The sequence below is a fragment of the Dendrobates tinctorius genome, unplaced genomic scaffold, assembly GCF_039654945.1.
Source record: "Dendrobates tinctorius isolate UK_male_01 unplaced genomic scaffold, ASM3965494v1 ptg000070l, whole genome shotgun sequence".
NCBI lineage: Eukaryota > Metazoa > Chordata > Amphibia > Anura > Dendrobatidae > Dendrobates > Dendrobates tinctorius.
Window position 1 is genome coordinate 28,101,657 of NW_027361738.1, and position 22,800 is coordinate 28,124,456.

The following is a 22,800-nucleotide window of genomic DNA, read 5'->3' on the forward strand; positions in this document are numbered from 1 at the left end:
GTCTAATTTTTGTTGCCATTTCTGACTACCATACAATAATAGTGTTCAGTAGTTGTAGTCTTGTTGTCCATCCTACATGGTTCCATTTTTATTCTGTATTTGTAATAAAAAGGGTTTTACGGATCTACAGAAACACTCACAGATTATATTCTATTTAACTTTTTACATGTCAGGTTCTTTTGTGCTGACTGATATTCCACATAAAACAATGGAGATACAGCAGCATGTAAACGTTTGGGCACCCCTGGTCAAAATTACTGTTATTGTGAACAGTTTAGAAAGTTGAAAAATGAAATGCTCTATAAAAGGCTTAAAGTTAAAGATGACACGTTACCTTTGTATTTTAGGCAAAAATATATATATTAATGCAAAATATCACACATATTGCTTTTGATTTATACTTGGCAAAGGACAAAAAAATTTAATTTAACACATTCACAAATTCATTAAAACACTGTCTATTTTTGGAAACTCTCCAGTCGCTGCCATACCTGTTCTCCATTTAGACGAAGAAGTTCTGCAAGCTCCAGATAAACAGAGACGCGCTCACTAACGCTGAGAGCGTCTGCTTTTCCTGTTCCGGCTGCTCCTCTCTTCATTTCAGGCAGGCTCATACACATCCTTAACATCTGAGTGGCTTCTGATACTTTCCCTGTTTGCTTTAAGACTCTTGCTTTAATCAGATGGTAAAATGGATGTTCTCTCATCTACAAAACACAGTAAAAAAAAAGAAATAAAAAACGTGTGTGTACATATATATATGTACACAGAGTACTGTGCAAAAGTATTAGGCTGGTGTGAAAAAATGCTGCAAAGTAAGAAAGCTTTGAAAATTAGAAGTGATAATAGTTTATTTCTATCAATTAACAAAGTTCAAAGCGAATGAACCGCGCAACCGTGGAAACTGTAGAAACAACTATGCGAGTAAGGATGTGCAAGATATTGAAGAACAACCATGCCTAGACTTGTTCTCTCAAATGCTTTAATTTACTGTACGAGACACAGACATGTGTATAGGGATGTCACAGTGGCGGGTACTGCAGAGTCCCTACATTCTGCTGAATGCTGGAGGTTCCCAAGGTCCTAAGGACAGACCATATTCTTAGGATAGTCATATCATGGAAATCCCCTTTAATACAATTTCTCTTGCAATGTAAGTATGTTATTGCATTATTCCGTTCTTCCATGCCTGACTAATATAATGGCTGCCCTACAAACAACCCCAATTTTTCATAAGTTCCCATATTTTTAAAATGAACTATCAAATACATATAAGTGCTATAATCATGTACTAGATTATCGAGAATTATTTACCTTAAAATTATGGCTGACTCCGGTCTCTAGAGACTGTGAGCAGTCAGTATACTGTCCCTGTGACAAGAATATCTGTGCCATGAGAAGGTGAGCGTCAGACCAGTCGGGGTTCAGCTTGATGCAGCGCTGCAAGGTGCCTTGTGCGCCATCAAAGTTTCCTGCAAAACACAGACAGACGCTACATGATGATTCTCTGATTGTACAGGAATATACAATGCATTAAAGGCATATGGAGTTTTTGTCACATGAATTTTGTCTTGTGTTCCGTGCCAACAACAACAACAAAAAAAAATCTCTAGTTGTTTGTAATGGAAAGTAGTTTTTGTTTTTTAGTTGTGTTTTTGCTTTGCATTTTCACTATAAAAGAAAAAATATATAACACTAAAATGGAAAATTGACATTGCAACAAACAAGTACAAGAATAACGAGTATGAGAACATCATGGGTTAATAGAGAATGCTGATAAATCTATGGAGATGGAGGAGGTCACTGGATCCAGTTGGAATTTAAGGGTATGTTCACATAAGACATTTACTGCGGAATTACCACAGCGAAAATTCATCAGAAAATTCGCAGTGGCAAGATCTGCAGAAGACTTTCCGTGCGACTAAAGTATGAAAGTCATTCAGGGTTTGCTACAGGTTTCCAGTGCAAACACAAGTCAGAGTTTTCCCACGTGAAAATCCTCAGTGTGCACATGCTCCAGGTCTGTGCAGAAGAAAAGAAAGGAAACCCCTGAGCAGAGAGACATTTTTCTAATAGGAAATATAACATGGACATATATCAGTTTGTGAATATTGTGTATATCCGCGGTCAGGGCCGTATTGTGTATAACCGTGGTCAGGGCCGTATTGTGTATAACCGCAGTCAGGGCCGTATTGTGGACAACCGCAGTCAGGGCCGTATTGTGGACAACCGCAGTCAGGGCCGTTTTGTGGACAACCGCGGTCAGGGCCGTATTGTGTATAACCGCAGTCAGGGCCGTATTGTGGACAACCGCAGTCAGGGCCGTATTGTGTATAACTGCAGTCAGGGCCGTATTGTGTATAACCGCGGTCAGAACCGTATTGTGTATAACCGCAGTCAGGGCCGTATTGTGTATAGACCGCAGTCAGGGCCGTATTGTGTATAGACCACAGTCAGGGCCGTATTGTGTATAACTGCAGTCAGGGCCGTATTGTGTATAACTGCAGTCAGGGCCGTATTGTGTATAACCGCAGTCAGGGCCGTATTGTGTATAGACCGCAGTCAGGGCCGTATTGTGTATAGACCGCAGTCAGGGCCGTATTGTGTATAGACCGCAGTCAGGGCCGTATTGTGTATAACTGCAGTCAGGGCCGTATTGTGTATAACTGCAGTCAGGGCCGTATTGTGTATAGACCGCAGTCAGGGCCGTATTGTGTATAGACCGCAGTCAGGGCCGTATTGTGGACAACCGCAGTCAGGGCCGTATTGTGTATAGACCGCAGTCAGGGCCGTATTGTGTATAACTGCAGTCAGGGCCGTATTGTGTATAACTGCAGTCAGGGCCGTATTGTGTATAGACCGCAGTCAGGGCCGTATTGTGTATAGACCGCAGTCAGGGCCGTATTGTGTATAGACCGCAGTCAGGGCCGTATTGTGTATAACTGCAGTCAGGGCCGTATTGTGTATAACTGCAGTCAGGGCCGTATTGTGTATAACTGCAGTCAGGGCCGTATTGTGTATAACTGCAGTCAGGGCCGTATTGTGTATAACTGCAGTCAGGGCCGTATTGTGTATAGACCGCAGTCAGGGCCGTATTGTGTATAGACCGCAGTCAGGGCCGTATTGTGTATAGACCGCAGTCAGGGCCGTATTGTGTATAACTGCAGTCAGGGCCGTATTGTGTATAACCGCGGTCAGAACCGTATTGTGTATAACCGCAGTCAGGGACGTATTGTGTATAGACTGCAGTCAGGGCCGTATTGTGTATAACCGCAGTCAGGGCCGTATTGTGTATAGACCGCAGTCAGGGCCGTATTGTGTATAACCGCAGTCAGGGCCGTATTGTGGACAACCGCAGTCAGGGCCGTATTGTGGACAACCGCAGTCAGGGCCGTATTGTGTATAACCGCGGTCAGAACCGTATTGTGTATAACCGCAGTCAGGGACGTATTGTGTATAACCACGGTCAGGGCCGTATTGTGTATAACCGCGGTCAGGGCCGTATTGTGGACAACCGCAGTCAGGGCCGTATTGTGTATAGACCGCAGTCAGGGCCGTATTGTGGACAACCGCAGTCAGGGCCGTATTGTGGACAACCGCAGTCAGGGCCGTATTGTGTATAGACCGCGGTCAGGGCCGTATTGTGGACAACCGCAGTCAGGGCCGTATTGTGTATAGACCGCGGTCAGGGCAGTATTGTGTATAGACCGCGGTCAGGGCCGTATTGTGTATAACTGCAGTCAGGGCCGTATTGTGTATAGACCGCAGTCAGGGCCGTATTGTGGACAACCGCAGTCAGGGCCGTATTGTGTATAGACCGCGGTCAGGGCCGTATTGTGGACAACCGCAGTCAGGGCCGTATTGTGTATAGACCGCGGTCAGGGCCGTATTGTGTATAACTGCAGTCAGGGCCGTATTGTGTATAGACCGCAGTCAGGGCCGTATTGTGGACAACCGCAGTCAGGGCAGTATTGTGTATAGACCGCGGTCAGGGCCGTATTGTGTATAACTGCAGTCAGGGCCGTATTGTGTATAGACCGCAGTCAGGGCCGTATTGTGGACAACCGCAGTCAGGGCCGTATTGTGTATAGACCGCGGTCAGGGCCGTATTGTGGACAACCGCAGTCAGGGCCGTATCGTGTATAGACCGCGGTCAGGGCAGTATTGTGTATAGACCGCGGTCAGGGCCGTATTGTGTATAACTGCAGTCAGGGCCGTATTGTGTATAACCGCGGTCAGGGCCGTATTGTGTATAGACCGCGGTCAGGGCCGTATTGTGGACAACCGCAGTCAGGGCCGTATTGTGTATAGACCGCGGTCAGGGCCGTATTGTGTATAACTGCAGTCAGGGCCGTATTGTGTATAGACCGCGGTCAGGGCCGTATTGTGGACAACCGCAGTCAGGGCCGTATTGTGTATAGACCGCGGTCAGGGCCGTATTGTGTATAACTGCAGTCAGGGCCGTATTGTGTATAGACCGCAGTCAGGGCCGTATTGTGGACAACCGCAGTCAGGGCCGTATTGTGTATAGACCGCGGTCAGGGCCGTATTGTGGACAACCGCAGTCAGGGCCGTATTGTGTATAGACCGCGGTCAGGGCCGTATTGTGGACAACCGCAGTCAGGGCCGTATTGTGTATAGACCGCGGTCAGGGCAGTATTGTGTATAGACCGCGGTCAGGGCCGTATTGTGTATAACAGCGGTCAGGGCCGTATTGTGTATAGACCGCGGTCAGGGCCGTATTGTGTATAATTGCGGTCAGGGACGTATTGTGGATAACTGCGGTCAGGGCCGTATAGTGGACAACCGCAGTCAGGGCCGTATTGTGTATAACGGCAGTCAGGGCCGTATTGTGTATATTTGCGCTCAGGGCCGTATTGTGGATAACTGCGGTCAGGACCGTATTGTGGATAACTGCGGTCAGGGCCATATTGTTGGTAACTGTGGTCAGGCCCGTATTTCCTAGTTTTGTGCAGTTCCAAAAGTCTAAATACAATTGAATGTGAATTTTGTCGGATTGGCTTCTAGGAGAGGAGCCCACAGTATTCTAGCATCATTTCTGCTCTCGTAGACTAAGTACAAATCTATATACCCAAAATACCTGGGAGCGGCATATTAATATCCCAGTATAAGAAGAGATTCAAGCCACAATTAATATTTTTTTTAATTCAAATAATACTGTACATAAACACCAAATCTAAAATGACAGGGAAAGCCTCCAAAAGGACACAAAAATGCCTGCGAAGCCAATAATATAAAGCAGAGGTCCAGAAAAAAAGACAGCCACAGATATTAAGCCATAAAGTGCAAGTGCTGAGCTATAGTATAGATTATTTATCCTTCCCATAGAGTGTAACCTAATGTGATCCGCAGATTCCACATCAACCTCAGAGTAGCATACTAACAAATAAATACATGTAAGAAGGTAAATTACCTGAAATAAATGCGCCACCGAAGAGATCCCAGGCTCAGTGTCCCACTACTCCAACACTGTTTCACCTCGTTTCTTCTGGGGGCATTGGGGTAGTGGGACACTGAGCCTGGGGCCTCTTAGATATTTCTTGAAATGTCTTGAATCATATGTGAATTTTTGGGACTATTAGGATTTAAGTACAAATCTAATTACACCTTGGCCAGAGATGTCATCTTCCCATATACAGGTGGTTGCATGTGACATACCTGACAAATAGATGACCTGAGACATGAAGTACAGGGGCTCTGGTAGACTGGGGGCCACTGTAATCACTGGTGCCAAGATAGCAGCAGCCTTTTCCAGAACGGGAGAAGCAGACTGACCAGGGCCTAAGGGCTAGAACAAAGAAAGAATATGTTTTACAGTCAGCAACTAAATTGCATAAAACTATCATAGTCTATAATTATTTTTTTCTCTGTAAAAGGAGCACGGATTAGGTCTACTAAGTGTCCCCAAAACACTAAAAAGTACAGTTCATATATACTGATCAGCCAGAATACTAAACCACAAGCTTAATATTGTAAAGGTCAACCTATGTCACCGAAATAGCTCTGACCCCTTGAGGCATGGTCTCTAAAGATGCTAACCATTAACTTTTTACAGCAATTTGTGCTACATTAGCCCTTCTGTGGGATCAGACCAAATGAGCTAACCTTCACCCCAACCTGCATCAATAATGAGGATCATTAGAAGTCATTAGGGTCCATTGGATGTACATCATATGATGGATCCACCATAACATTGTGGCTTCCATTGTAAACCAAAGCCACAAGACAGATCAGATAAGAGCCTCAGATGGCTAAAGACAGATAAAGAGATTGTTATGGGTATGAAGAAGACCTTGCACAGAGACCCCATTCACATGAAAGTTGGCATCATGGGACTAGTTTTCCTAATGAAGACATATGAGTGCTCAGCTAAATGTTCACTGGATGGAGGAGTTGGGGCAGCTGTTGGATGTATAGACAATAGCCACCAAAGGTGTATTGGCACATTGAGGCTCTAGTATCGTAGCTTTAGTCCTACGTCCAACAGCCACGTCACTCTAGAGCACATCCTTCTACCACTTGCAACATCTCTGTCACCTCTTCGGACTAATAGGCCAGCGTAACGTCATGTGTGTCACTCTGCGCTGCAATGACACTGAGGTGGTCTATCAATCAGAAGATATGCTGGTAATGTCACATGTAATCGGAGGTTCACAGTGCTTTGATCCAGAAATCATAGACTACCGACATGGCCTCCGGACCACGGTCCTGCAAGTCTTTTTCCTCAATTCTATTCCTAGCATATGTTAAGAATCCATTATGGATATGATGAATCGGTTTTGATCCACTTTCAAGGCTATCCTCAGAATGGTTCTGCCAGGTTTGTTGGGGGGGGGGGGGGGTGTTTCGTAATTCTTAGTATATATTTTTTCTGTAATATCTGGTGCGTTATTCCATTAATCATGCACCAGATAACAGCAAAATTTAGAACAAAACCTCCCTGGCAGAATAAGGTTCTACAAGAATAATGAGTGAAAAACATGATTCCCTGCGCCACCGCTAATCAGGTAAAGAAATGTAGGATCCCTCTATACTAGGAGTGAGCACACTGTATACCCACATCTGTGATCCCTGGCATATAATAATTTACAAAGTCTGAGATGGCATTGTGCTTTGGAGAAAAACTGTATTATTGTGTAGCCATATGCAAACACTCAAGCATTTCTGACAGATGTTTCCTTGTGGCTAGGATCACATGACCATGTATTTAATCAGCCAACAATATTGGGCCGATTACGCTAATCACACTCAGTTCAGAAGGTGATCATAATGTGATCCGATTTTCTTGGATGTGGAGTAGAAAAAAAAAAAACCCACACATTACTCTATTTTCTCTATTCTGTCAGTCCGTGAAAATCGGCCAGCACTCACTTTTTTGACAGACCCGTTGACTTGAAAGGCCGAGTGCAATTCAATTTATGGATGCAGATCGGGCATGCTGCGATTTTTTTCCAGGGACAGACTAGGTCCATGGAAAAAAAATCAGACACGTGCACGGCCCCATAGAATAACATTGGTCCAAGTGCAATCCATTGTTTTGTCAGATCGCACCGGGAACGAAAATACAGTCGTCTGCACAAGCCCTGAAAGGCAGTGAGGAGTCTACACCATCCATGGGTGATCGGACGGATAAGAACATATACATACATTATATATAACAATAAGACAGGGGAGATGCCCATTTCTTACCTGCTTAGGACAATATACTAAATACTCTTTGACGACATTAACAATAAATGTAGGATTGAGCTTTTCTAAATAATCCACTCCGAGAGGGAGGCCGTTTATTGCTGCAAAATGCATTTCCATGGCTTCATTTAAAAAACTGACCACTGCTTTCTCCTCCTTATCCGTCTTTGAAGCAAGAATGGCCTCCACAAAGCACAGCTCCTGCAACACGAAAAAAAATCACAACAGACTGGTCAGGTGTGAATACATAGGTATGTCCCCAAAACACCTGACAGGTGAGGAAGTATTGGCCTCTCTGAAATGTTTGACCAGTGCAAGTGCCATTGAGGAGTACGAGAGATGGTTTATACCCCTGTGGGAGCGGTCATACCGATTGACATCCATCTTTTCTAGACATAGTCACCTAAAGTAAAAAGATAAGACTTATGGGGGTGGGGGGGCAAGTTCAAAAATGGCTAAAACTGCAACATGATTGAAACAAGAAATTTCTCAACTTACCCTTATTAAAATTCATCTCAGTAATAGAGGAATTTTTAGTTTTACAGTGTACAGCTTATTGCCTAGGTCCCGGCCACCTGGCGATCTGAAAGTGGTCGGTTACCTAGGCAAGGAGTGCGTGCCACTAGGAACCTCTTTGCTTTACAGCCTGCTTGCGCCTCTCAGATGATGCCCAGATCGCTTCTCCGAAGAGGAGTCTGCTAGCTGATTGGGCGACCGTTCAGTCCTAAACCAGTGGTGTGACCAAGCAGCTGGTCCGAACTGTCAATCTTCAGGAGACACCGGCCCCTTGAGAACACTCCTTGTAATGATCCTTTAAACATACAGCTGCAGCCAGTTGCCTTAGGCCATTTTCCCACATGTGAAAACACTCCTTTTTTTTTTTTACCGTTGTGGTTTTTCTGCAGGTATTTGCACCAAAATGAACCATAGCAATCTGCTCTGAGTATTGAATAGTTTCTGCATTTTTTAATAATTTTCCTCTTATTTTTTATGTGCCTTTTAGTGCAGAAACTCTACGATCCTGCACTTAAATACAGAATTGTTATTTTGTGTATTTGTCAGGCTCCTACAAGGAAAAAAAAAAAAAAACACCCCAAAAATGCACAGTTCAAAAGCGAGCATGAGTTTTCTTGAAATCACATCCATTTTGCTAGAAATGCTAAGTGCAGCTGATTTTCTGTTCAGAAACACTGTACACTACATGGGAACATGGCCTAAGGGTGTCTTTACGCATTTTGTTAAAATCACAGCAAGGTCAAACATAAGGGAGGAATGGCTGGGACTTTTACCTTTTATATAATGAAAAGCTATTAGATGCAATTGTATAATGATCCTCAAATGATAATGGCTGACAAACACTGACATAAGTGTAAGAAAGAACAGGTAACTGACTTCATAGCCGGGCGACAGGGAGAGAGGGAGGAAAAACTTCTAAGAGGGGCAAACCTGGTTGAATGGCAGTGTAACAGCAATAACCCAATGACAATGTAATACTGTACGATTCCCAAGTCGTAGGACATGACAAGACTAAAATATATGTACAGAAATACCTTCATCAAAGCAATTTCACCAAAATTCTGTTGTAAATTGCTTTAAAAAGTCTCAAATATTTTTATACAATGAAGAGTTCTGAAAAAAATTGCGACTTTTAGGAGTTTTCTTGCCAGTTTCTCTCAACTACACCAAAATGAGCGAAGCAGGAGCAGGATAGGGTTGCGATGCGACAGCTTGTCTAAATCATGACAAGCTGTGGCGCCTGAACTCTTACTTCAGTCACAGACTAGAGTAAGACTTATGGTGTTGTTCATGCACACCACTTGTCAAATGCTCCTGATTCATTATGAGACATGCATTCCTTAATGAATCAGAAGCGTGTGAGAAGATCGACGGGGTGCGGTCCAACATCTTCAGTGTGGACTAAAAGTCACTTTTTCAGTTGAAGCTCATGGGGCTCATGACTAGGTTTTCAAAGAAATACTATGACAAAGTGACTTCCGGATCACAGAGAAGAATATAGCCCACATTCATCAAGACTGGTGATGTTCATGTCAGTTTTGATGATGGGGGAGTGCCGGAGCCTCCTAATAAATCTGGAGCGTCTTACAAGTAGTGCTCGCCTCTGTACAGCTCACCACAAATCTTACTCCAATTAGAAACTGGAGTAAGATTTCTGGCGTAAGAAACAGCACAGCTCACCTTGAACTAGTCAGGCTGTGGCATTATACCCCCAATCCCACCGCAGCTCTGCCCATTGTGGCAAAGCTGAAGCTCGAATGAAAACGCTAAAAATTGCAACATTTATTTTTTCAACTCCGTGTTGCCCAAATATTTTGTGACTTTTCAAAGCGATGTACGCCAGAATAATGGTGTACCAACTTGAATTGGGGCCTAAGTGTGATCTGGCTTGTCATTTTGTCGGTCTCTGGTTGCAGAAGAGGACCAGAATGAGCAAGACAAAGGGAGAAGATGGGGATTGGTATATTTATAGATGCACTGTGTGATTAATAACAATTCCTAGGGGGATAGAAAATACATTTTTTTACCGCAGTGCTGTTGTGAGGACACCCACTAATGTAATCTGAAATTACTAAATGTCAGAACATTACAAAAATGAAAGGAAGAACGCGTCTCAAACATGTTGTGGCATATTCGCACATGCCTGATTGGACCTAATCCTAGTTTAGAAATCAAGCCCCTCATTGTGCTGCTGTGCATGGGGGCAGTATCTTGTGTGAATCTGCACACGCGCCTTACAGAGAACATATCGCTATCCTGTGTCGTTTGAATGGACAGGAGGCACATGCCCAGCTCTCCCCAGCCATATTATGTCACCTGCATCTGAGCATGCGATGACCGCTTTTCCCTACAGCACAGAAAAAGCCTTAGCTAGGGAGGTGTCATGGTGGCATATCACGTTTCTGCTGCCATTTTGAGAGACATAGACAAGATGGACATGGTCAACTCCTTTAAGTTATTGGTGTCGTAAAAATGGACTATACTGTAAATCATCTCCAACCTTTGATTTTCCCAGGGACTGCTGTACTTCACGTAGGAAGTCAAGCTGCTGCTCTGCTTCTTCCAGGTTGTCTTGTAGTACCTGACACCATATGATTCCTAACAACGAATACAAAGAAAATACAGTAGTATTCTAAAGTGATTCATCCACATCACCCTACCAAAAAAAAATTATATAAAACCTTTACATTATTTTATAGGGTTAATTAAAATGCTGTTCAATTTTGGACATTCCCTTTAACCCCACAGCGCAAAACGACATACATGTACTGTGTGTCAGCACTGGGGTTTGTGTATGTGGAAGGAGCTCAGGCTCTCACAGTACCTGGCAGATGGAGGCAATGTTACACCATTGGCATCTATCTCTTAACAGCTGCGCACCAATCGCGGCTGTTAACCATTTAGATGTTGCCGTTAACTATTCAGATGCTGCCATCAGTATCTGACAGCGGCACTTTAAAGGGCTGTTCTACGAACAAAAGTACAATTTTAATCAACAGATCTTGGAATAAAAATAATTTCCGCAATTGGATGTGTTTAAGAAAATATCCCTGTCCAAGATAATCTTATAAATGTGCTCATGTGTGATGGTAGTGTACAACCGTGCAGGAACAGGTCAGATATACCACAGCTACTGGCTAGAGAAGAAAGCAAAAGACTATATAGACATTACAGCACGGCCACAGCCGATTCTTTCTTTGAGGTAAATATTGTTTATCAATGGTATTGAATTGATTGATTTGGGATATCTCTTTTTGTTATTGACCTTTTGGTGGTTACCAACAATACACAACAATCTCACTATTATGACCAATACATTGCGCGGTCAAAACTGAGGGTCAACAAGGATAGGACTTGTTTTTCACCTCTTGCTCTTTCCTCCTATCATAGGGCGCAATAGGGATATCTGGGGCAGCCGCCGAGGAGAGGGGGCGCCACCCTCTGCTGTTAGGCAGGACTTGAGAACAGCTGTGAACCCGTGCTGTCCTGTCTGTGTGAGGCTGGGAAGACTCCAAGGGTGAACCCACAGGACCGCGACGACGAACCTGCCCCCGGGCGAGCGGGCCAGGTGTACCACCCCCTATACAGGGAGCGTTAGGTGCAGGCCCGGAGGAGACTATCGCCGCGGAAGCTGATACCTGGGGACAACTGGAGGAGTAAATAGGGGGACACCGGGCTGGAAGGCAGACAGGGAAGACTGGCGAACACAGGAGGGCTGATGCAGGACTGGACGGAGGGAAGGACAGGAGGCACCGCAGCAGGCAGGAACGGTTAGGGATGGCACACACAGGAAAGGCAGGAACAGACTGGAACGACGGACTCTGGAAGGAAATACAAAGGAGGAGAGAGGTCAGCTGGAGAGACAAGACAGGCTACAGGCAAGGGCAGAGCGCTAAGCAGAGAAACGTAGGAGAAGGTGGACCCGAGAATCAGTCGTGGAACACAATAGATAATCAGGCAGCGATCAGGATGCGAAGCTACCTTATATAGGACCTAGAGGAGCAGGACTTCCGGATCAGGGTCCTCCAGGGTCACGGGGGCGGTGAGATGGGACGGTCCAGCCTGTGCTGCAATCTGGGGTGCGAGGTGCGCACTGAGGCTGACCGCGGGGCAGGAGACAGGAGTGCAGGCGGGCGCGCGCATGCTGCAGGAGCGCGCCAGGAGCGCCAGGAGGAAGCAGGCATCGCGGGCCCAGGCGTGGAGGCCGCGGCAGGAGCCGTGAGCACGGTGGAGGCGGCGGGAGTGGGGCCAGCGGTAAGCATGACAGTGCGCGCCTGCTGCAGGAGCGCGCCGGGAGCGGCGGGCGCGCCAGGAGGAAGCAGGCATCGCGGGCCCAGGCGTGGAGGCCGTCGCAGGAGCCATGAGCGTGGTGGAGGCGGCGGAAGGCCGGAAAGGAACTTTGCCAAAATCTGAGGGGCTTGAATGTTCTCCCGGGGTTCCTAAGGTCTCTCCTCTGGGCCAAAACCTTTCCAATCAATTAAAAAAAAGGTTTTACCTCTAGATCTTTTCATGGCAAGAATGTCCTTAACTTCATAGACATCCTGTGCGGAAACGGGTGCAGGAGAGCAGCCGGCAGAAGTGTGGAACTAGTTAAGTACGATCGGTTTCAAGAGGGAAACGTGGAACGAATTAGGAATCCGTAGCGAGGCGGGGAGTTTTAACTTGTACGTCACATCATTGATACGGGCAAAAATCTCAAAGGGTCTGATGTACTGGGGACGGACCCAGTTTATACAAGGGGACTTTGAGATGGACAAATTTTGAGGATAGCCAAACTTTATCCCCAGGGTGGTACAACGGGGAATCCAGGAGTCTCTTATCGGCATGTCTCTTGAACCTGTCACAAGCTCGTTCAAGTGCGGTTTTGGTCTCCTGCCAGACCCCGGAGAACTCCTCGGTCAGAAGATCGGCTGCCGGCACCCCTGAGGCCGGGAGTACCGGCAGATGTACACCGGGATGTTGCCTGTAGACAAAGACCAAGAATTGTGACTTGGCGGAGGATTCACTGATATGATTGTTGTAGGCGAATTCGACCCAAGGGAGCAAGCTAGACCAATCGTTCTGGTGGGCGTTGGACAAATGTTGGAGCTATGTTACGAGAATTTGATTAGTACGTTCCGCTTGACCGTTAGATTGAGGATGATAGGCGGAAGAAAAGTCCAAAGTTACTTCCATCAGCTTGCATAGGGCCCTCCAGAATCGAGAAGTGAACTGAACCCCTCTGTCCGAGACAATGTGCTTGGGGAAGCCATGAATCCGAAAGACATGAGAAATGAAAATTCTTGCCAACTCGGGGGCGGAAGGTAATCCGGGCAGAGAGATGAAATGGGCCATCTTCGAGAAGCGATCCACGACCACCAAAATGACTGTGTGACCCGAGGACCGAGGCAGATCCGTAATAAAGTCCATCGTGATATGCTGCCACGGGGCCGAGGGAACCGGCAGTGGATGCAAGAGACCGGAGGGTTGGTGCCGAGAGACCTTGTTCTTTGCACAAGAGGGGCAGGAAGCGATGAAGCTTTGGACATCTTGAGGGAGAGAGGGTCACCAATAAAAACGAGTGATGAGGGAAAGAGTTTTCTTGAGACCAACATGGCCTGCTAGCTTGGAGGCATGACCCCAGCGTAGGACTCGCTTCCTGACGTTGTCTCGAACAAAAGTCTTACCGGGGGGTAAGGAGGTCAGGTTAACAGGAGCGACTACGATGACCTTGCTAGGCTCCACTATGTGTGATGGTTCCTCCTCGGTATCGGTGACCAGAAAGGACCGGAATAAGGCATTCGCTTGGAGGTTCTTATCACCAGGACGGAAATGAAGCTCAAAATCGAACCGGGTAAAGAACAGTGACCACCTGGCTTGCCGGGGTTTAGCCTTTGTGCTGACTGGATATATGCCAGGTTCTTGTGGTCGGTGTAGATCTGGAGTGGATGGACAGCGCCTTCCAGAAGATATCGCCACTCCTCCAAGGCTAGTTTGATGGCGAGCAGCTCTCTGTCTCTGATGGCATAGTTTCTCTCCGAGGGGGAGAACGTTTTGGAGAAGAAGCCGCAGGTGACCAGTCGTCCGGAGGAGGATCTCTGAGAGAGGACTGCACCAGCTCCGGTGGCGGAGGCGTCCACCTCAAGGGTGAATGGTTCGTTAGCCTGGGGACGGTGAAGTACGGGAGCTGTGGCAAAGGCTTGCCTCAGTGTTCGGAAGGCGTTCTCGGCTTCAGGAGACCAGTGGTGAGGGTTGGCTCCCTTGTGAATCAAAGCGGAAATAGGAGCGGTCAAAGAGGAAAAGTGTGGAATAAACTGCCGGTAATAATTAGCGAACCCCAGGAACCGCTGGATTGCCTTAATTCCCTGGGGACGTGGCCAGTTGAGTACAGCGGACACTTTTCCTGGGTCCATGCGCAAGCCAGAATTGGAAATGATGTAACACAAGAACGGCAGTGACGACTGTTCGAAGGCGCATTTTTCAAGCTTGGCATAAAGACTGTCATGATCCAGGTTGGATCTGACAGAGTAAATGCACAAGGTGGCCTTTTTTTCCTTTGGCTGTGTGCCAAGGGTGGTTTTGCCCCGGTGGCCATTAGGGTCATTGCACTGTGGTGATTTCAGTTGCAGTTTTCCCCCCGGTGGCCATTAGGGTCATTACACTCTGGTTATCTTAGTTTGTGCACTTAATTATGTATCAGGTGTGATAGCTCTATAAGAGAGTATCAGGTGTGTTGGTCACTGTTGGTGATATTGAAAGTTTTCATTTGCAAGCAAGCCTGGGTGAAAGATGGAGCTAAAGGAGAGTCACGGGCAGCTCAGGGAGAGTCCTAGAGTGGATTGGTGGAGTCTGCTATGGTGTCTGCAAGGAGTGCTGGCATGGTGTGGTGGAGTCGCAGTTATGGTGTCAGCAGGGAGTTCGTGCATGGATTGGTGGAGTGGCAGCTGCGGTGTAGAGATGCACTCAAAATGCTGGACTTGGTTGCTGAGAGCTGGACTCAAGCATGCTGGACTTTTTGGCAGAAAAGCTGGACTCATTTGCGGGACTATGTTTCTGGACAGCTGCATGCAGGTGTGGACTCTTTTTGTTCCAAGGCTGCACTATGGTGCTGAGAAGATCCGTTTCTGGGCAGTGCACCCAGAAGTCGGACATGGTGGAGGAAAAGATGCACGCAGGTGGTGAGCTCTGTTGCTAGGAGCGTAAGCAACAGAGCAAAGCTAAGTGGTGTTTCCCCTGTTTTGTCACTTTTCCTTGTGTGTGTTTAGTGCAGTGGTGGGATTAGTTTCCGCACCGACCAATTCCCTAGCGAGGGTTTAGGTGCAGGGCGAGTCAGGGTTTTGAGGTTCCTGATCGTCGCCCGGTGCGGAACCGGCCTAGGGAACGTTGGGAGTGTAGAGACACTGACTCAGGGGAGTGCAGGAGGTCTCCACGCCCCTATTCCCTATCACAGGGCCGCCATTGTTATTGTTACCCAGGTTCCCCTTTTCCCCTATGTCTTATTGTATTAGTTACCGGCCTGAGGGCCGCGTCTTATAGGACAGTTACACGTGCCGCGTCCTGTTGTATCAGTTACCGGCCTGCTGGCCGCGTCACTCAGGACGGGCACGTGACATTATCACCAACCTTACTTTTTTTTTCTGGTTAGTCTCAGGCCACGTTCAGACCTGTGAGTATTGGCTGCTGGGCCTCATTGAGGAGAGTGAGGAGCTGCATGGAGTGAAGCAGTTTCAGCAGCAATTGTCAGGGTCTGGGGCCTCCCGTTTGGCTCAACCAGGAAATCAAATAGCGGCTGGCAATGAAGCCCCCTAGAGTCGCTGCTGGGGAGCGGGACTTGCTTTTACAGGTGGACGCACCCAGACAGGTGGGTGGAGTTGGTCCCCATGGGGCTGTCTGGGGTTCCCCAAGGTGAAGGGGTGCATCCCTGTAGTTAGCAGACTGGTGTGATAGTCCACGGGGTTTACGCCAAATCTTCCTTACCACCGAAGTGCCGCCCTTCCTGGTCGTTTGGAGGAAGGTGACCAGGGAGTGTATTTTTCCTCCATTTCCCAGTCCCCTCACCGGTGTGAGCAGCAGGTGTGCGGAGGAGGAGTAGGGACAAATCTCAACCCTCGCCATTAGCCAACCCTGGGAGGTGCAGACCTCGTGGTGTAAAGGGTTGGGGGGTGGTGTACCCCTTGGTGGAGTGCGGGGGTGTGTGTGGTGACACAGGGGGACGCCTCTGTTGTCAATCCTAGAATGAGTTCACCGAGATTTGAGAAACGAATGTGTGGCAATAAACGTTCAGGTCCGGACCTGTGTGTGAACGAGCATGTATGGGTGGCCACCAAAAAACATCTTGTGGAAGTGTGTTGCGGAGTCTTACCAGCTTATACCGAACATACACATACTCATACATAACTCGTTCCCCAGGTTGACGCTTTGGAGATGAGTGGTGCCTCCAGAACATACTTTGCCAATACCAGCGGGGCGTTTGTCATAAACCTGAGGTGCAGGTAGTTGCAGGGGTGAACTCTGGATCTGGGCTTCTCCGCTGTAGGTGGTGCCTTGATGAGGGGTGGTCTTGAGGGTCCAGAGGCCCCTCATTAAGGGGAAGGTACTATCACGATCCAGGTTGGATCTGACAGAGTAAATGCACAAGGTGGCCTTTTTTTTCTCCTTTGGCTGTGTGCCAAGGGTGGTTTTGCCCCGGTGGCCATTAGGGTCATTGCACTGTGGTGAGTTCAGTTGCAGTTTTCCCCCCGGTGGCCATTAGGGTCATTACACTCTGGTTATCTTAGTTTGTGCACTTAATTATGTATCAGGTGTGATAGCTCTATAAGAGAGTGTGTTGGTCACTGTTGGTGATATTGAAAGTTTTCATTTGCAAGCAAGCCTGGGTGAAGGATGGAGCTAAAGGAGAGTCATGGGCAGCTCAGAGAGAGTCCTAGAGTGGATTGGTAGAGTCTGCTATGGTGTCTGCAAGGAGTGCTGGCATGGCGTGGTGGAGTCGCAGTTATGGTGTCAGCAGGGAGTTCGTGCATGGATTGGTGGAGTGGCAGCTGTGGTGTAGAGCTGCACTCAAAATGCTGGACTTGGTTGCTGAGAGCTGGACTCAAGCATGCTGGACTTTTTGGCAGAAAAGCTGGACTCATTTGCGGGACTATGTTTCTGGACAGCTGCACGCAGGTGTGGACTCTGTTTGCTCCAAGGCTGCACTATGGTGCTGAGAAGATCCGTTTCTGGACAGTGCACCCAGAAGTCGGACATGGTGGAGGAAAAGATGCACGCAGGTGGTGAGCTCTGTTGCTAGGAGCGTAAGCAACAGAGCAAAGCTAAGTGGTGTTTCCCCTGATTTGTCACTTTTCCTTTTGTGTGTTTAGTGCAGTGGTGGGATTAGTTTCCGCACTGACCAATTCCCTAGCGAGGGTTTAGGTGCAGGGCGAGTCAGGGTTTTGAGGTTCCTGATCGTCGTCTGGTGCGGAACCGGCCTAGGGAATGTTGAGAGTGTAGAGACACTGACTCAGGGGAGTGCAGGAGGTCTCCACGTCCCCTTTCCCTATCACAGGGCCACCATTGTTACTGTTACCCAGGTTCCCCTTTTCCCCTATGTCTTATTGTATTAGTTACCGGCCTGCGGGCCTCGTCTTATAGGACAGTTACACGTGCCGCGTCCTGTTGTATCAGTTACCAGCCTGCTGGCCGCGTCACTCAGGACGGGGCACGTGACAAAGACGATGTCTTCTTAGACGAAGTAAGACTTGGCGGACGTCTTTTCTGTGCGTAGGCAAATCTGGGGAAGACACCAGGATGTCGTCTAAGTATACCACCACGCAAGAGTAGTGTAGATCTCGGAATATGTCATTGACAAACACCTGGGACACTGCGGGAGCATTGCACAAGCCGAAGGGCATAACCAGGTACTCATAGTGGCCGTCACGGGTGTTGAAAGCGGTCTTCCACTCATCACCAGAACAGATTTGGACCAGATTATAGGCCCCCCCGAAGATCAAATTTTGTGAAGAGCCGTGCTCCCCGTAGACGGTCAAAGCTCCGGAATGAGAGGAAGGGGGTATTTGTTCTTAAAGGTGATATCGTTAAGACCTCTGTAGTCAATACAGGGATGAAGGGACCCATCCTTCTTCTCGACAAAAAAGAACCCGGCTCCTGCAGGTGAGGAAGACTTGCGAATAAAGCCTCTGGCCAGATTTTCCTGAACATATTCGGTCATGGCCTGGGTCTCAGAGGGTGACAGCGGATAGATCCGACTTCGGGGCGGAGTGGAGCCGGGGACAAGGTCGATAGGGCAATCATATGGACGATGCGGCGGCAGGCTCTCTGCCTCCTTCTTGTCAAAGACGTCCAAAAAGGCCCAATAGGCGGAAGGTAACTCTGTTGACACCAACATTGAACGTGAGGAATTCTGCGGCTGGACGGTGGGCAGACACTTATTTTGGCAAGACTGGCCCCAACGCAGAACGTCACCAGAGCGCCAGTCTAGAGTAGGCTCGTGTGTTCTTAGCCAAGGAAGGCCCAAAAGGATGGTATGGAATAATGATAGCAGCACGTAGAATACTATCTTCTCCCGTTGTAAGGCTCCAATCTGAAGTTCCACCTCTTCGGTGACCTGAGTAACGGACTCCCGCAGGGGTTGGCCGTCAACCGACGCAATCTGCCGAGGGGTCTCCAGGGATCTGACAGGAATCCGAAGTCTCCTAACCGCCTCGAGTTGAATAAAGTTTCCAGCCGCCCCAGAATCAATATAGGCCCATTCAGAAAAACGTTTGGAATCTAGGTGCAAAAGGACGGAAAGAGTCAAGGGTAGAGAGGAGTCACAATTACCTAGGGAGGCATCTCTTACCTGTCCTAGGCGGAGGCGTTTCCCGGACGTATAGGACAGGAACGAAGGAAGTGGGATGCACTCCCACAATAGAAGCAGAGCCTCTGTTCGACCCTCTCTCTCCGGCGCTCCTCTACCGGCTTGAGACGATCCACTTGCATGGGTTCCGGTACCGGGACAACAGAAGCCGACACTGGGCGGGAACGGGGTGGACTACGAGCAGCCGGGGGAACGCGAGAAGATCTTCTCTCTTTAGCGACCTCACGAGAGCGTTCCTGAAAGCGTAGGTCGATGCGGGAGGCCAAAGAGATCAGATCCTCCAGGGAGGTTGGAGTGCCTCGACCCGCCAACTCGTCCTTGATTCAACCAGAGAGGCCCCGCCAAAAGTCTCCTACTAAAGCCTCGTTGTTCCAACCCAACTCCGAGGACAGGGTGCGAAACCGAATGGTGTACTGGCTTACCGAGAGCGTGCCCTGGTGAAGATTAAACAGACATTCGGTGGTAGAGGCCAGGCGGCCCAGCTCATCAAACACCTTACAGAAGGTGTCCAGAAAAAAGGAGAGTTGGGCTACTAAGGGGGTCATCTCGCTCCCAGAGAGGGTTAACCCAAGCTAAAGCCTCCCCCTCTAAATGGGACACGATAAAGGCCACCTTGGCTTGGTCGGTGGGATACTGTTGTGGCAGCAGCTCAAAGTGTAGCTGGCATTGATTTAAGAACCTTCTACACGATTTGGGATCGCCACTGTATCGCGGGCGCTTCGCCAAACGAGGTGATGGGTGTGGGACTGCAGCCTGAGCCGGGGCTGCGGTCTGAAGAGCTAGCAGGCGGTTATCCACGGAGGCCATGTAATTCAAAATATGAGCCCGAGTGTCGCGCTGCTGGGCGAACTCCTGCTGGAGGCCGGCGATCTGGGAGGCACTCCCTGGATCTGAGGCCTGGAAAGACGACAGCCGGGACTCCATGGATTTGAGAAAAGACATTATCCTCACCTGATTTTCCCGTAGGAACAAAAGTTCCTTTTGGGTCGGGGTACCAGCAGGGTCCATGGCCTGATTATTCTGTGAGGCTGGGAAGACTCCAGGGGTGAACCCACAGGACCGCAATGACGAACCTGCCCCCGGGAGAGCGGGCCAGGTGTACCACCCCCTATACAGGGAGCGTTAGGGGCAGGCCCGGAGGAGACTATCGCCATGGAAGCTGATACCTGGGGACAACTGGAGGAGTAAATAGGGGGACACTGGGCTGGAAGGCAGACAGGGAAGACTGGCGAACACAGGAGGGCTGATGCAGGACTGGACGGAGGGAAGGACAGGAGGCACCGCAGCAGGCAGGAACGGTTAGGGATGGCACACACGGGAAAGGCAGGAACAGACTGGAACGACGGACTCTGGAAGGAAATACAAAGGAGGAGAGAGGTTAGCTGGAGAGACAGGCTACAGGCAAGGGCAGAGCGCTAGGCAAAGAAACGTAGGCGAAGGTGGACCCGAGAATCAGTCGTGGAACACAATAGATAATCAGGCAGCGATCAGGAGGTGAAGCTACCTTATATAGGACCTAGAGGAGCAGGACTTCCGGGTCAGGGTCCTCCAGGGTCACGAGGGCGGTGAGATGGGACGGTCCAGCCTGTGCTGCAATCTGGGGTGCGAGGTGCGCATGCGCACTGAGGCTGACCGCGGGGCAGGAGACAGGAGTGCAGGCGGGCGCGCGCCTGCTGCAGGAGCGCGCCGGGAGTGCCAGGAGGAAGCAGGCATCGCGGGCCCAGGCGTGGAGGCCGCGGCAGGAGCCGTGAGCACAGTGGAGGCGGCGGGAGTGGGGCCAGCGGTAAGCGTGACAGTGCGCACGCCTGCTGCAGGAGCGCGCCGGGAGCGGCGGGCGCGCCAGGAGGAAGCAGGCATCGCGGGCCCAGGCGTGGAGGCCGTTGCAGGAGCCGTGAGCGCGGTGGAGGCGGTGGGACCGAGGCCAGCGGTAAGCGTGGCAGTCTGTATACTCTCTTTTGCTTCCTCCCCTGCCCAGGAGCTGTGGTGTGATTAGATCATGATCCTGTACGGTCAGACACGACCATTACACAGTACACTGCAGGGACACATTTATAAGATTATTGGAGCACAGGAACATTTTTTTTAACCATCCAATTGTGGAAATTATTATTACAATATCTACTGAATAAAACATACTTTTGTTTGTGGTACAACTTCTTTAAATGGAACAGTTGCCGGTGCTCACATCAGTACCCCATGATGCGATCGCAGGGCACGAATGGATTACAATATATAAGCAGTCATGGTCGAAAGTGTTGGCACCCATGAAATTGTTCCAGAAAATGTAAAGTATTTCTCCCAGAAAATTATTGCAATTGCACATGTTTATTTCATTTGTGTGTATTGGAACAACACAAAAAAAACAGAGAAAAAAAAAATTAAAATTGGATATAATTTCACACAAAACCTCCAAAATGGGTCAGACATATTGTTGTCACTCTCAACTTAATATTTGGTTGCACACCCTTCAGAATACATAACTGCAATCAATCGTTTCCTATAACCATCAACAAGCTTCTTACATCTCTTAACTGGAACTCTGGACCACTCTTCTTTTGCAAACTGCTCCAGGTCTCTCTTATTCGAAGGGTGATTTCTCACAACATCAATTTTAAGATCTCTCCACAGGTATTCAATGGGATTTTGATCCAGACTCATTGCTGACCACTTCAGAACTCTCCAGTGCTTTGTTCCCATCCATTTCTGGGTGTTTCTTGAAGTATGTTCTGTGATTGTCCTGCTACAAGACCCATAATCTAGGACGCAAACCCAGCTTTCTGACACTGGGCACTACACTGTAATCCGAAATCCTTTGGTAATCTTCAGGATTCATGATACCTTGCACAAAGTCAAGGCACCAAGTGTCAGAGGCACCAAAACAACCCCAAAACATCTGTGAACCTCCACAATTTTTGACTGTAGGTACTGTGTTCTTTTCTTAGTAGGCCTCATTTCATTTTCGTTAAACAGTAGAATGATGTGCTTTAGCAAAAAACTTTATCTTGGTTTCATAGGTCCACAAGACACTTTCCCAGAAAGAGTTTGTCTTACTCACATTTTGGCAAACTGCAGTCTAGCTTTATATGTCTGTGTGTCAGTGGTGGCATCCTCCTGTGTCTCCTGCCATAGCGTTTAATTTAATTCAAATGTTGATGGATAGATTGCAGTGACACTGATGCACCCTAAGCCTGCAGGACAGCTTGAATTTCTTTGGAACTTGATTGGAGTTGCTTATCTACCATTCTGACTATCCTGCATTGCAACCTTTCATCAATTTTTCTTTGCCGTCCACATCCAGGAAGATTAGCTACAATGACATGGGTTGTAAACGTCTTGATTATGTTGCGCACCGTGGGCAATGGAACATCAAGATCTCTGGAGATGGACTTGTAACCTTGAGATTGATGATATTGTTCAACAATTTGATTCTCAAATCCTCAGACAGTTCTCTTCTCCTCTTTCTGTTCTCCGTGCTTAGTGTGGCACACACATACACACAATGCAAAGATTTAGTCAACTTCTCCAGATTTTATCTGATTTCAGGTGTGATTTTCATATTGCCCACTCCTGGTACTTTGCACAAGTGAGTTTGAGCATCACATGCTTGATTTACCCACAATTTTGGAAAGGTGTGAACAATTTTGTTGGACCCATGTTTGTTTTTTTGTGAAATGATGTCCAATTTGCCTTTTTTCCCTATTTTTTTGTGTTGTTCCAATACACACAAAGGAAATAAACAT

General features: G+C 48.1%; 1 protein-coding gene across 3 annotated transcripts in view; it reads right to left on the reverse strand.

The window, feature by feature from the left end:
- Window positions 1-22,800, reverse strand: part of TTC21A (tetratricopeptide repeat domain 21A) — a 111,990-nt gene that overhangs the window by 79,300 nt on the left and 9,890 nt on the right. For all 3 annotated transcript variants that reach the window (XM_073581504.1, XM_073581502.1, XM_073581503.1), the window contains exons 10-14: window positions 10,727-10,824; window positions 7,711-7,911; window positions 5,680-5,809; window positions 1,315-1,472; window positions 492-707 (exon numbers count right to left, since the gene is read on the reverse strand). In XM_073581504.1, coding sequence (XP_073437605.1) covers window positions 492-707; window positions 1,315-1,472; window positions 5,680-5,809; window positions 7,711-7,911; window positions 10,727-10,824 — 803 coding nt within the window. The remainder of the gene's footprint in view (window positions 1-491; window positions 708-1,314; window positions 1,473-5,679; window positions 5,810-7,710; window positions 7,912-10,726; window positions 10,825-22,800) is intronic.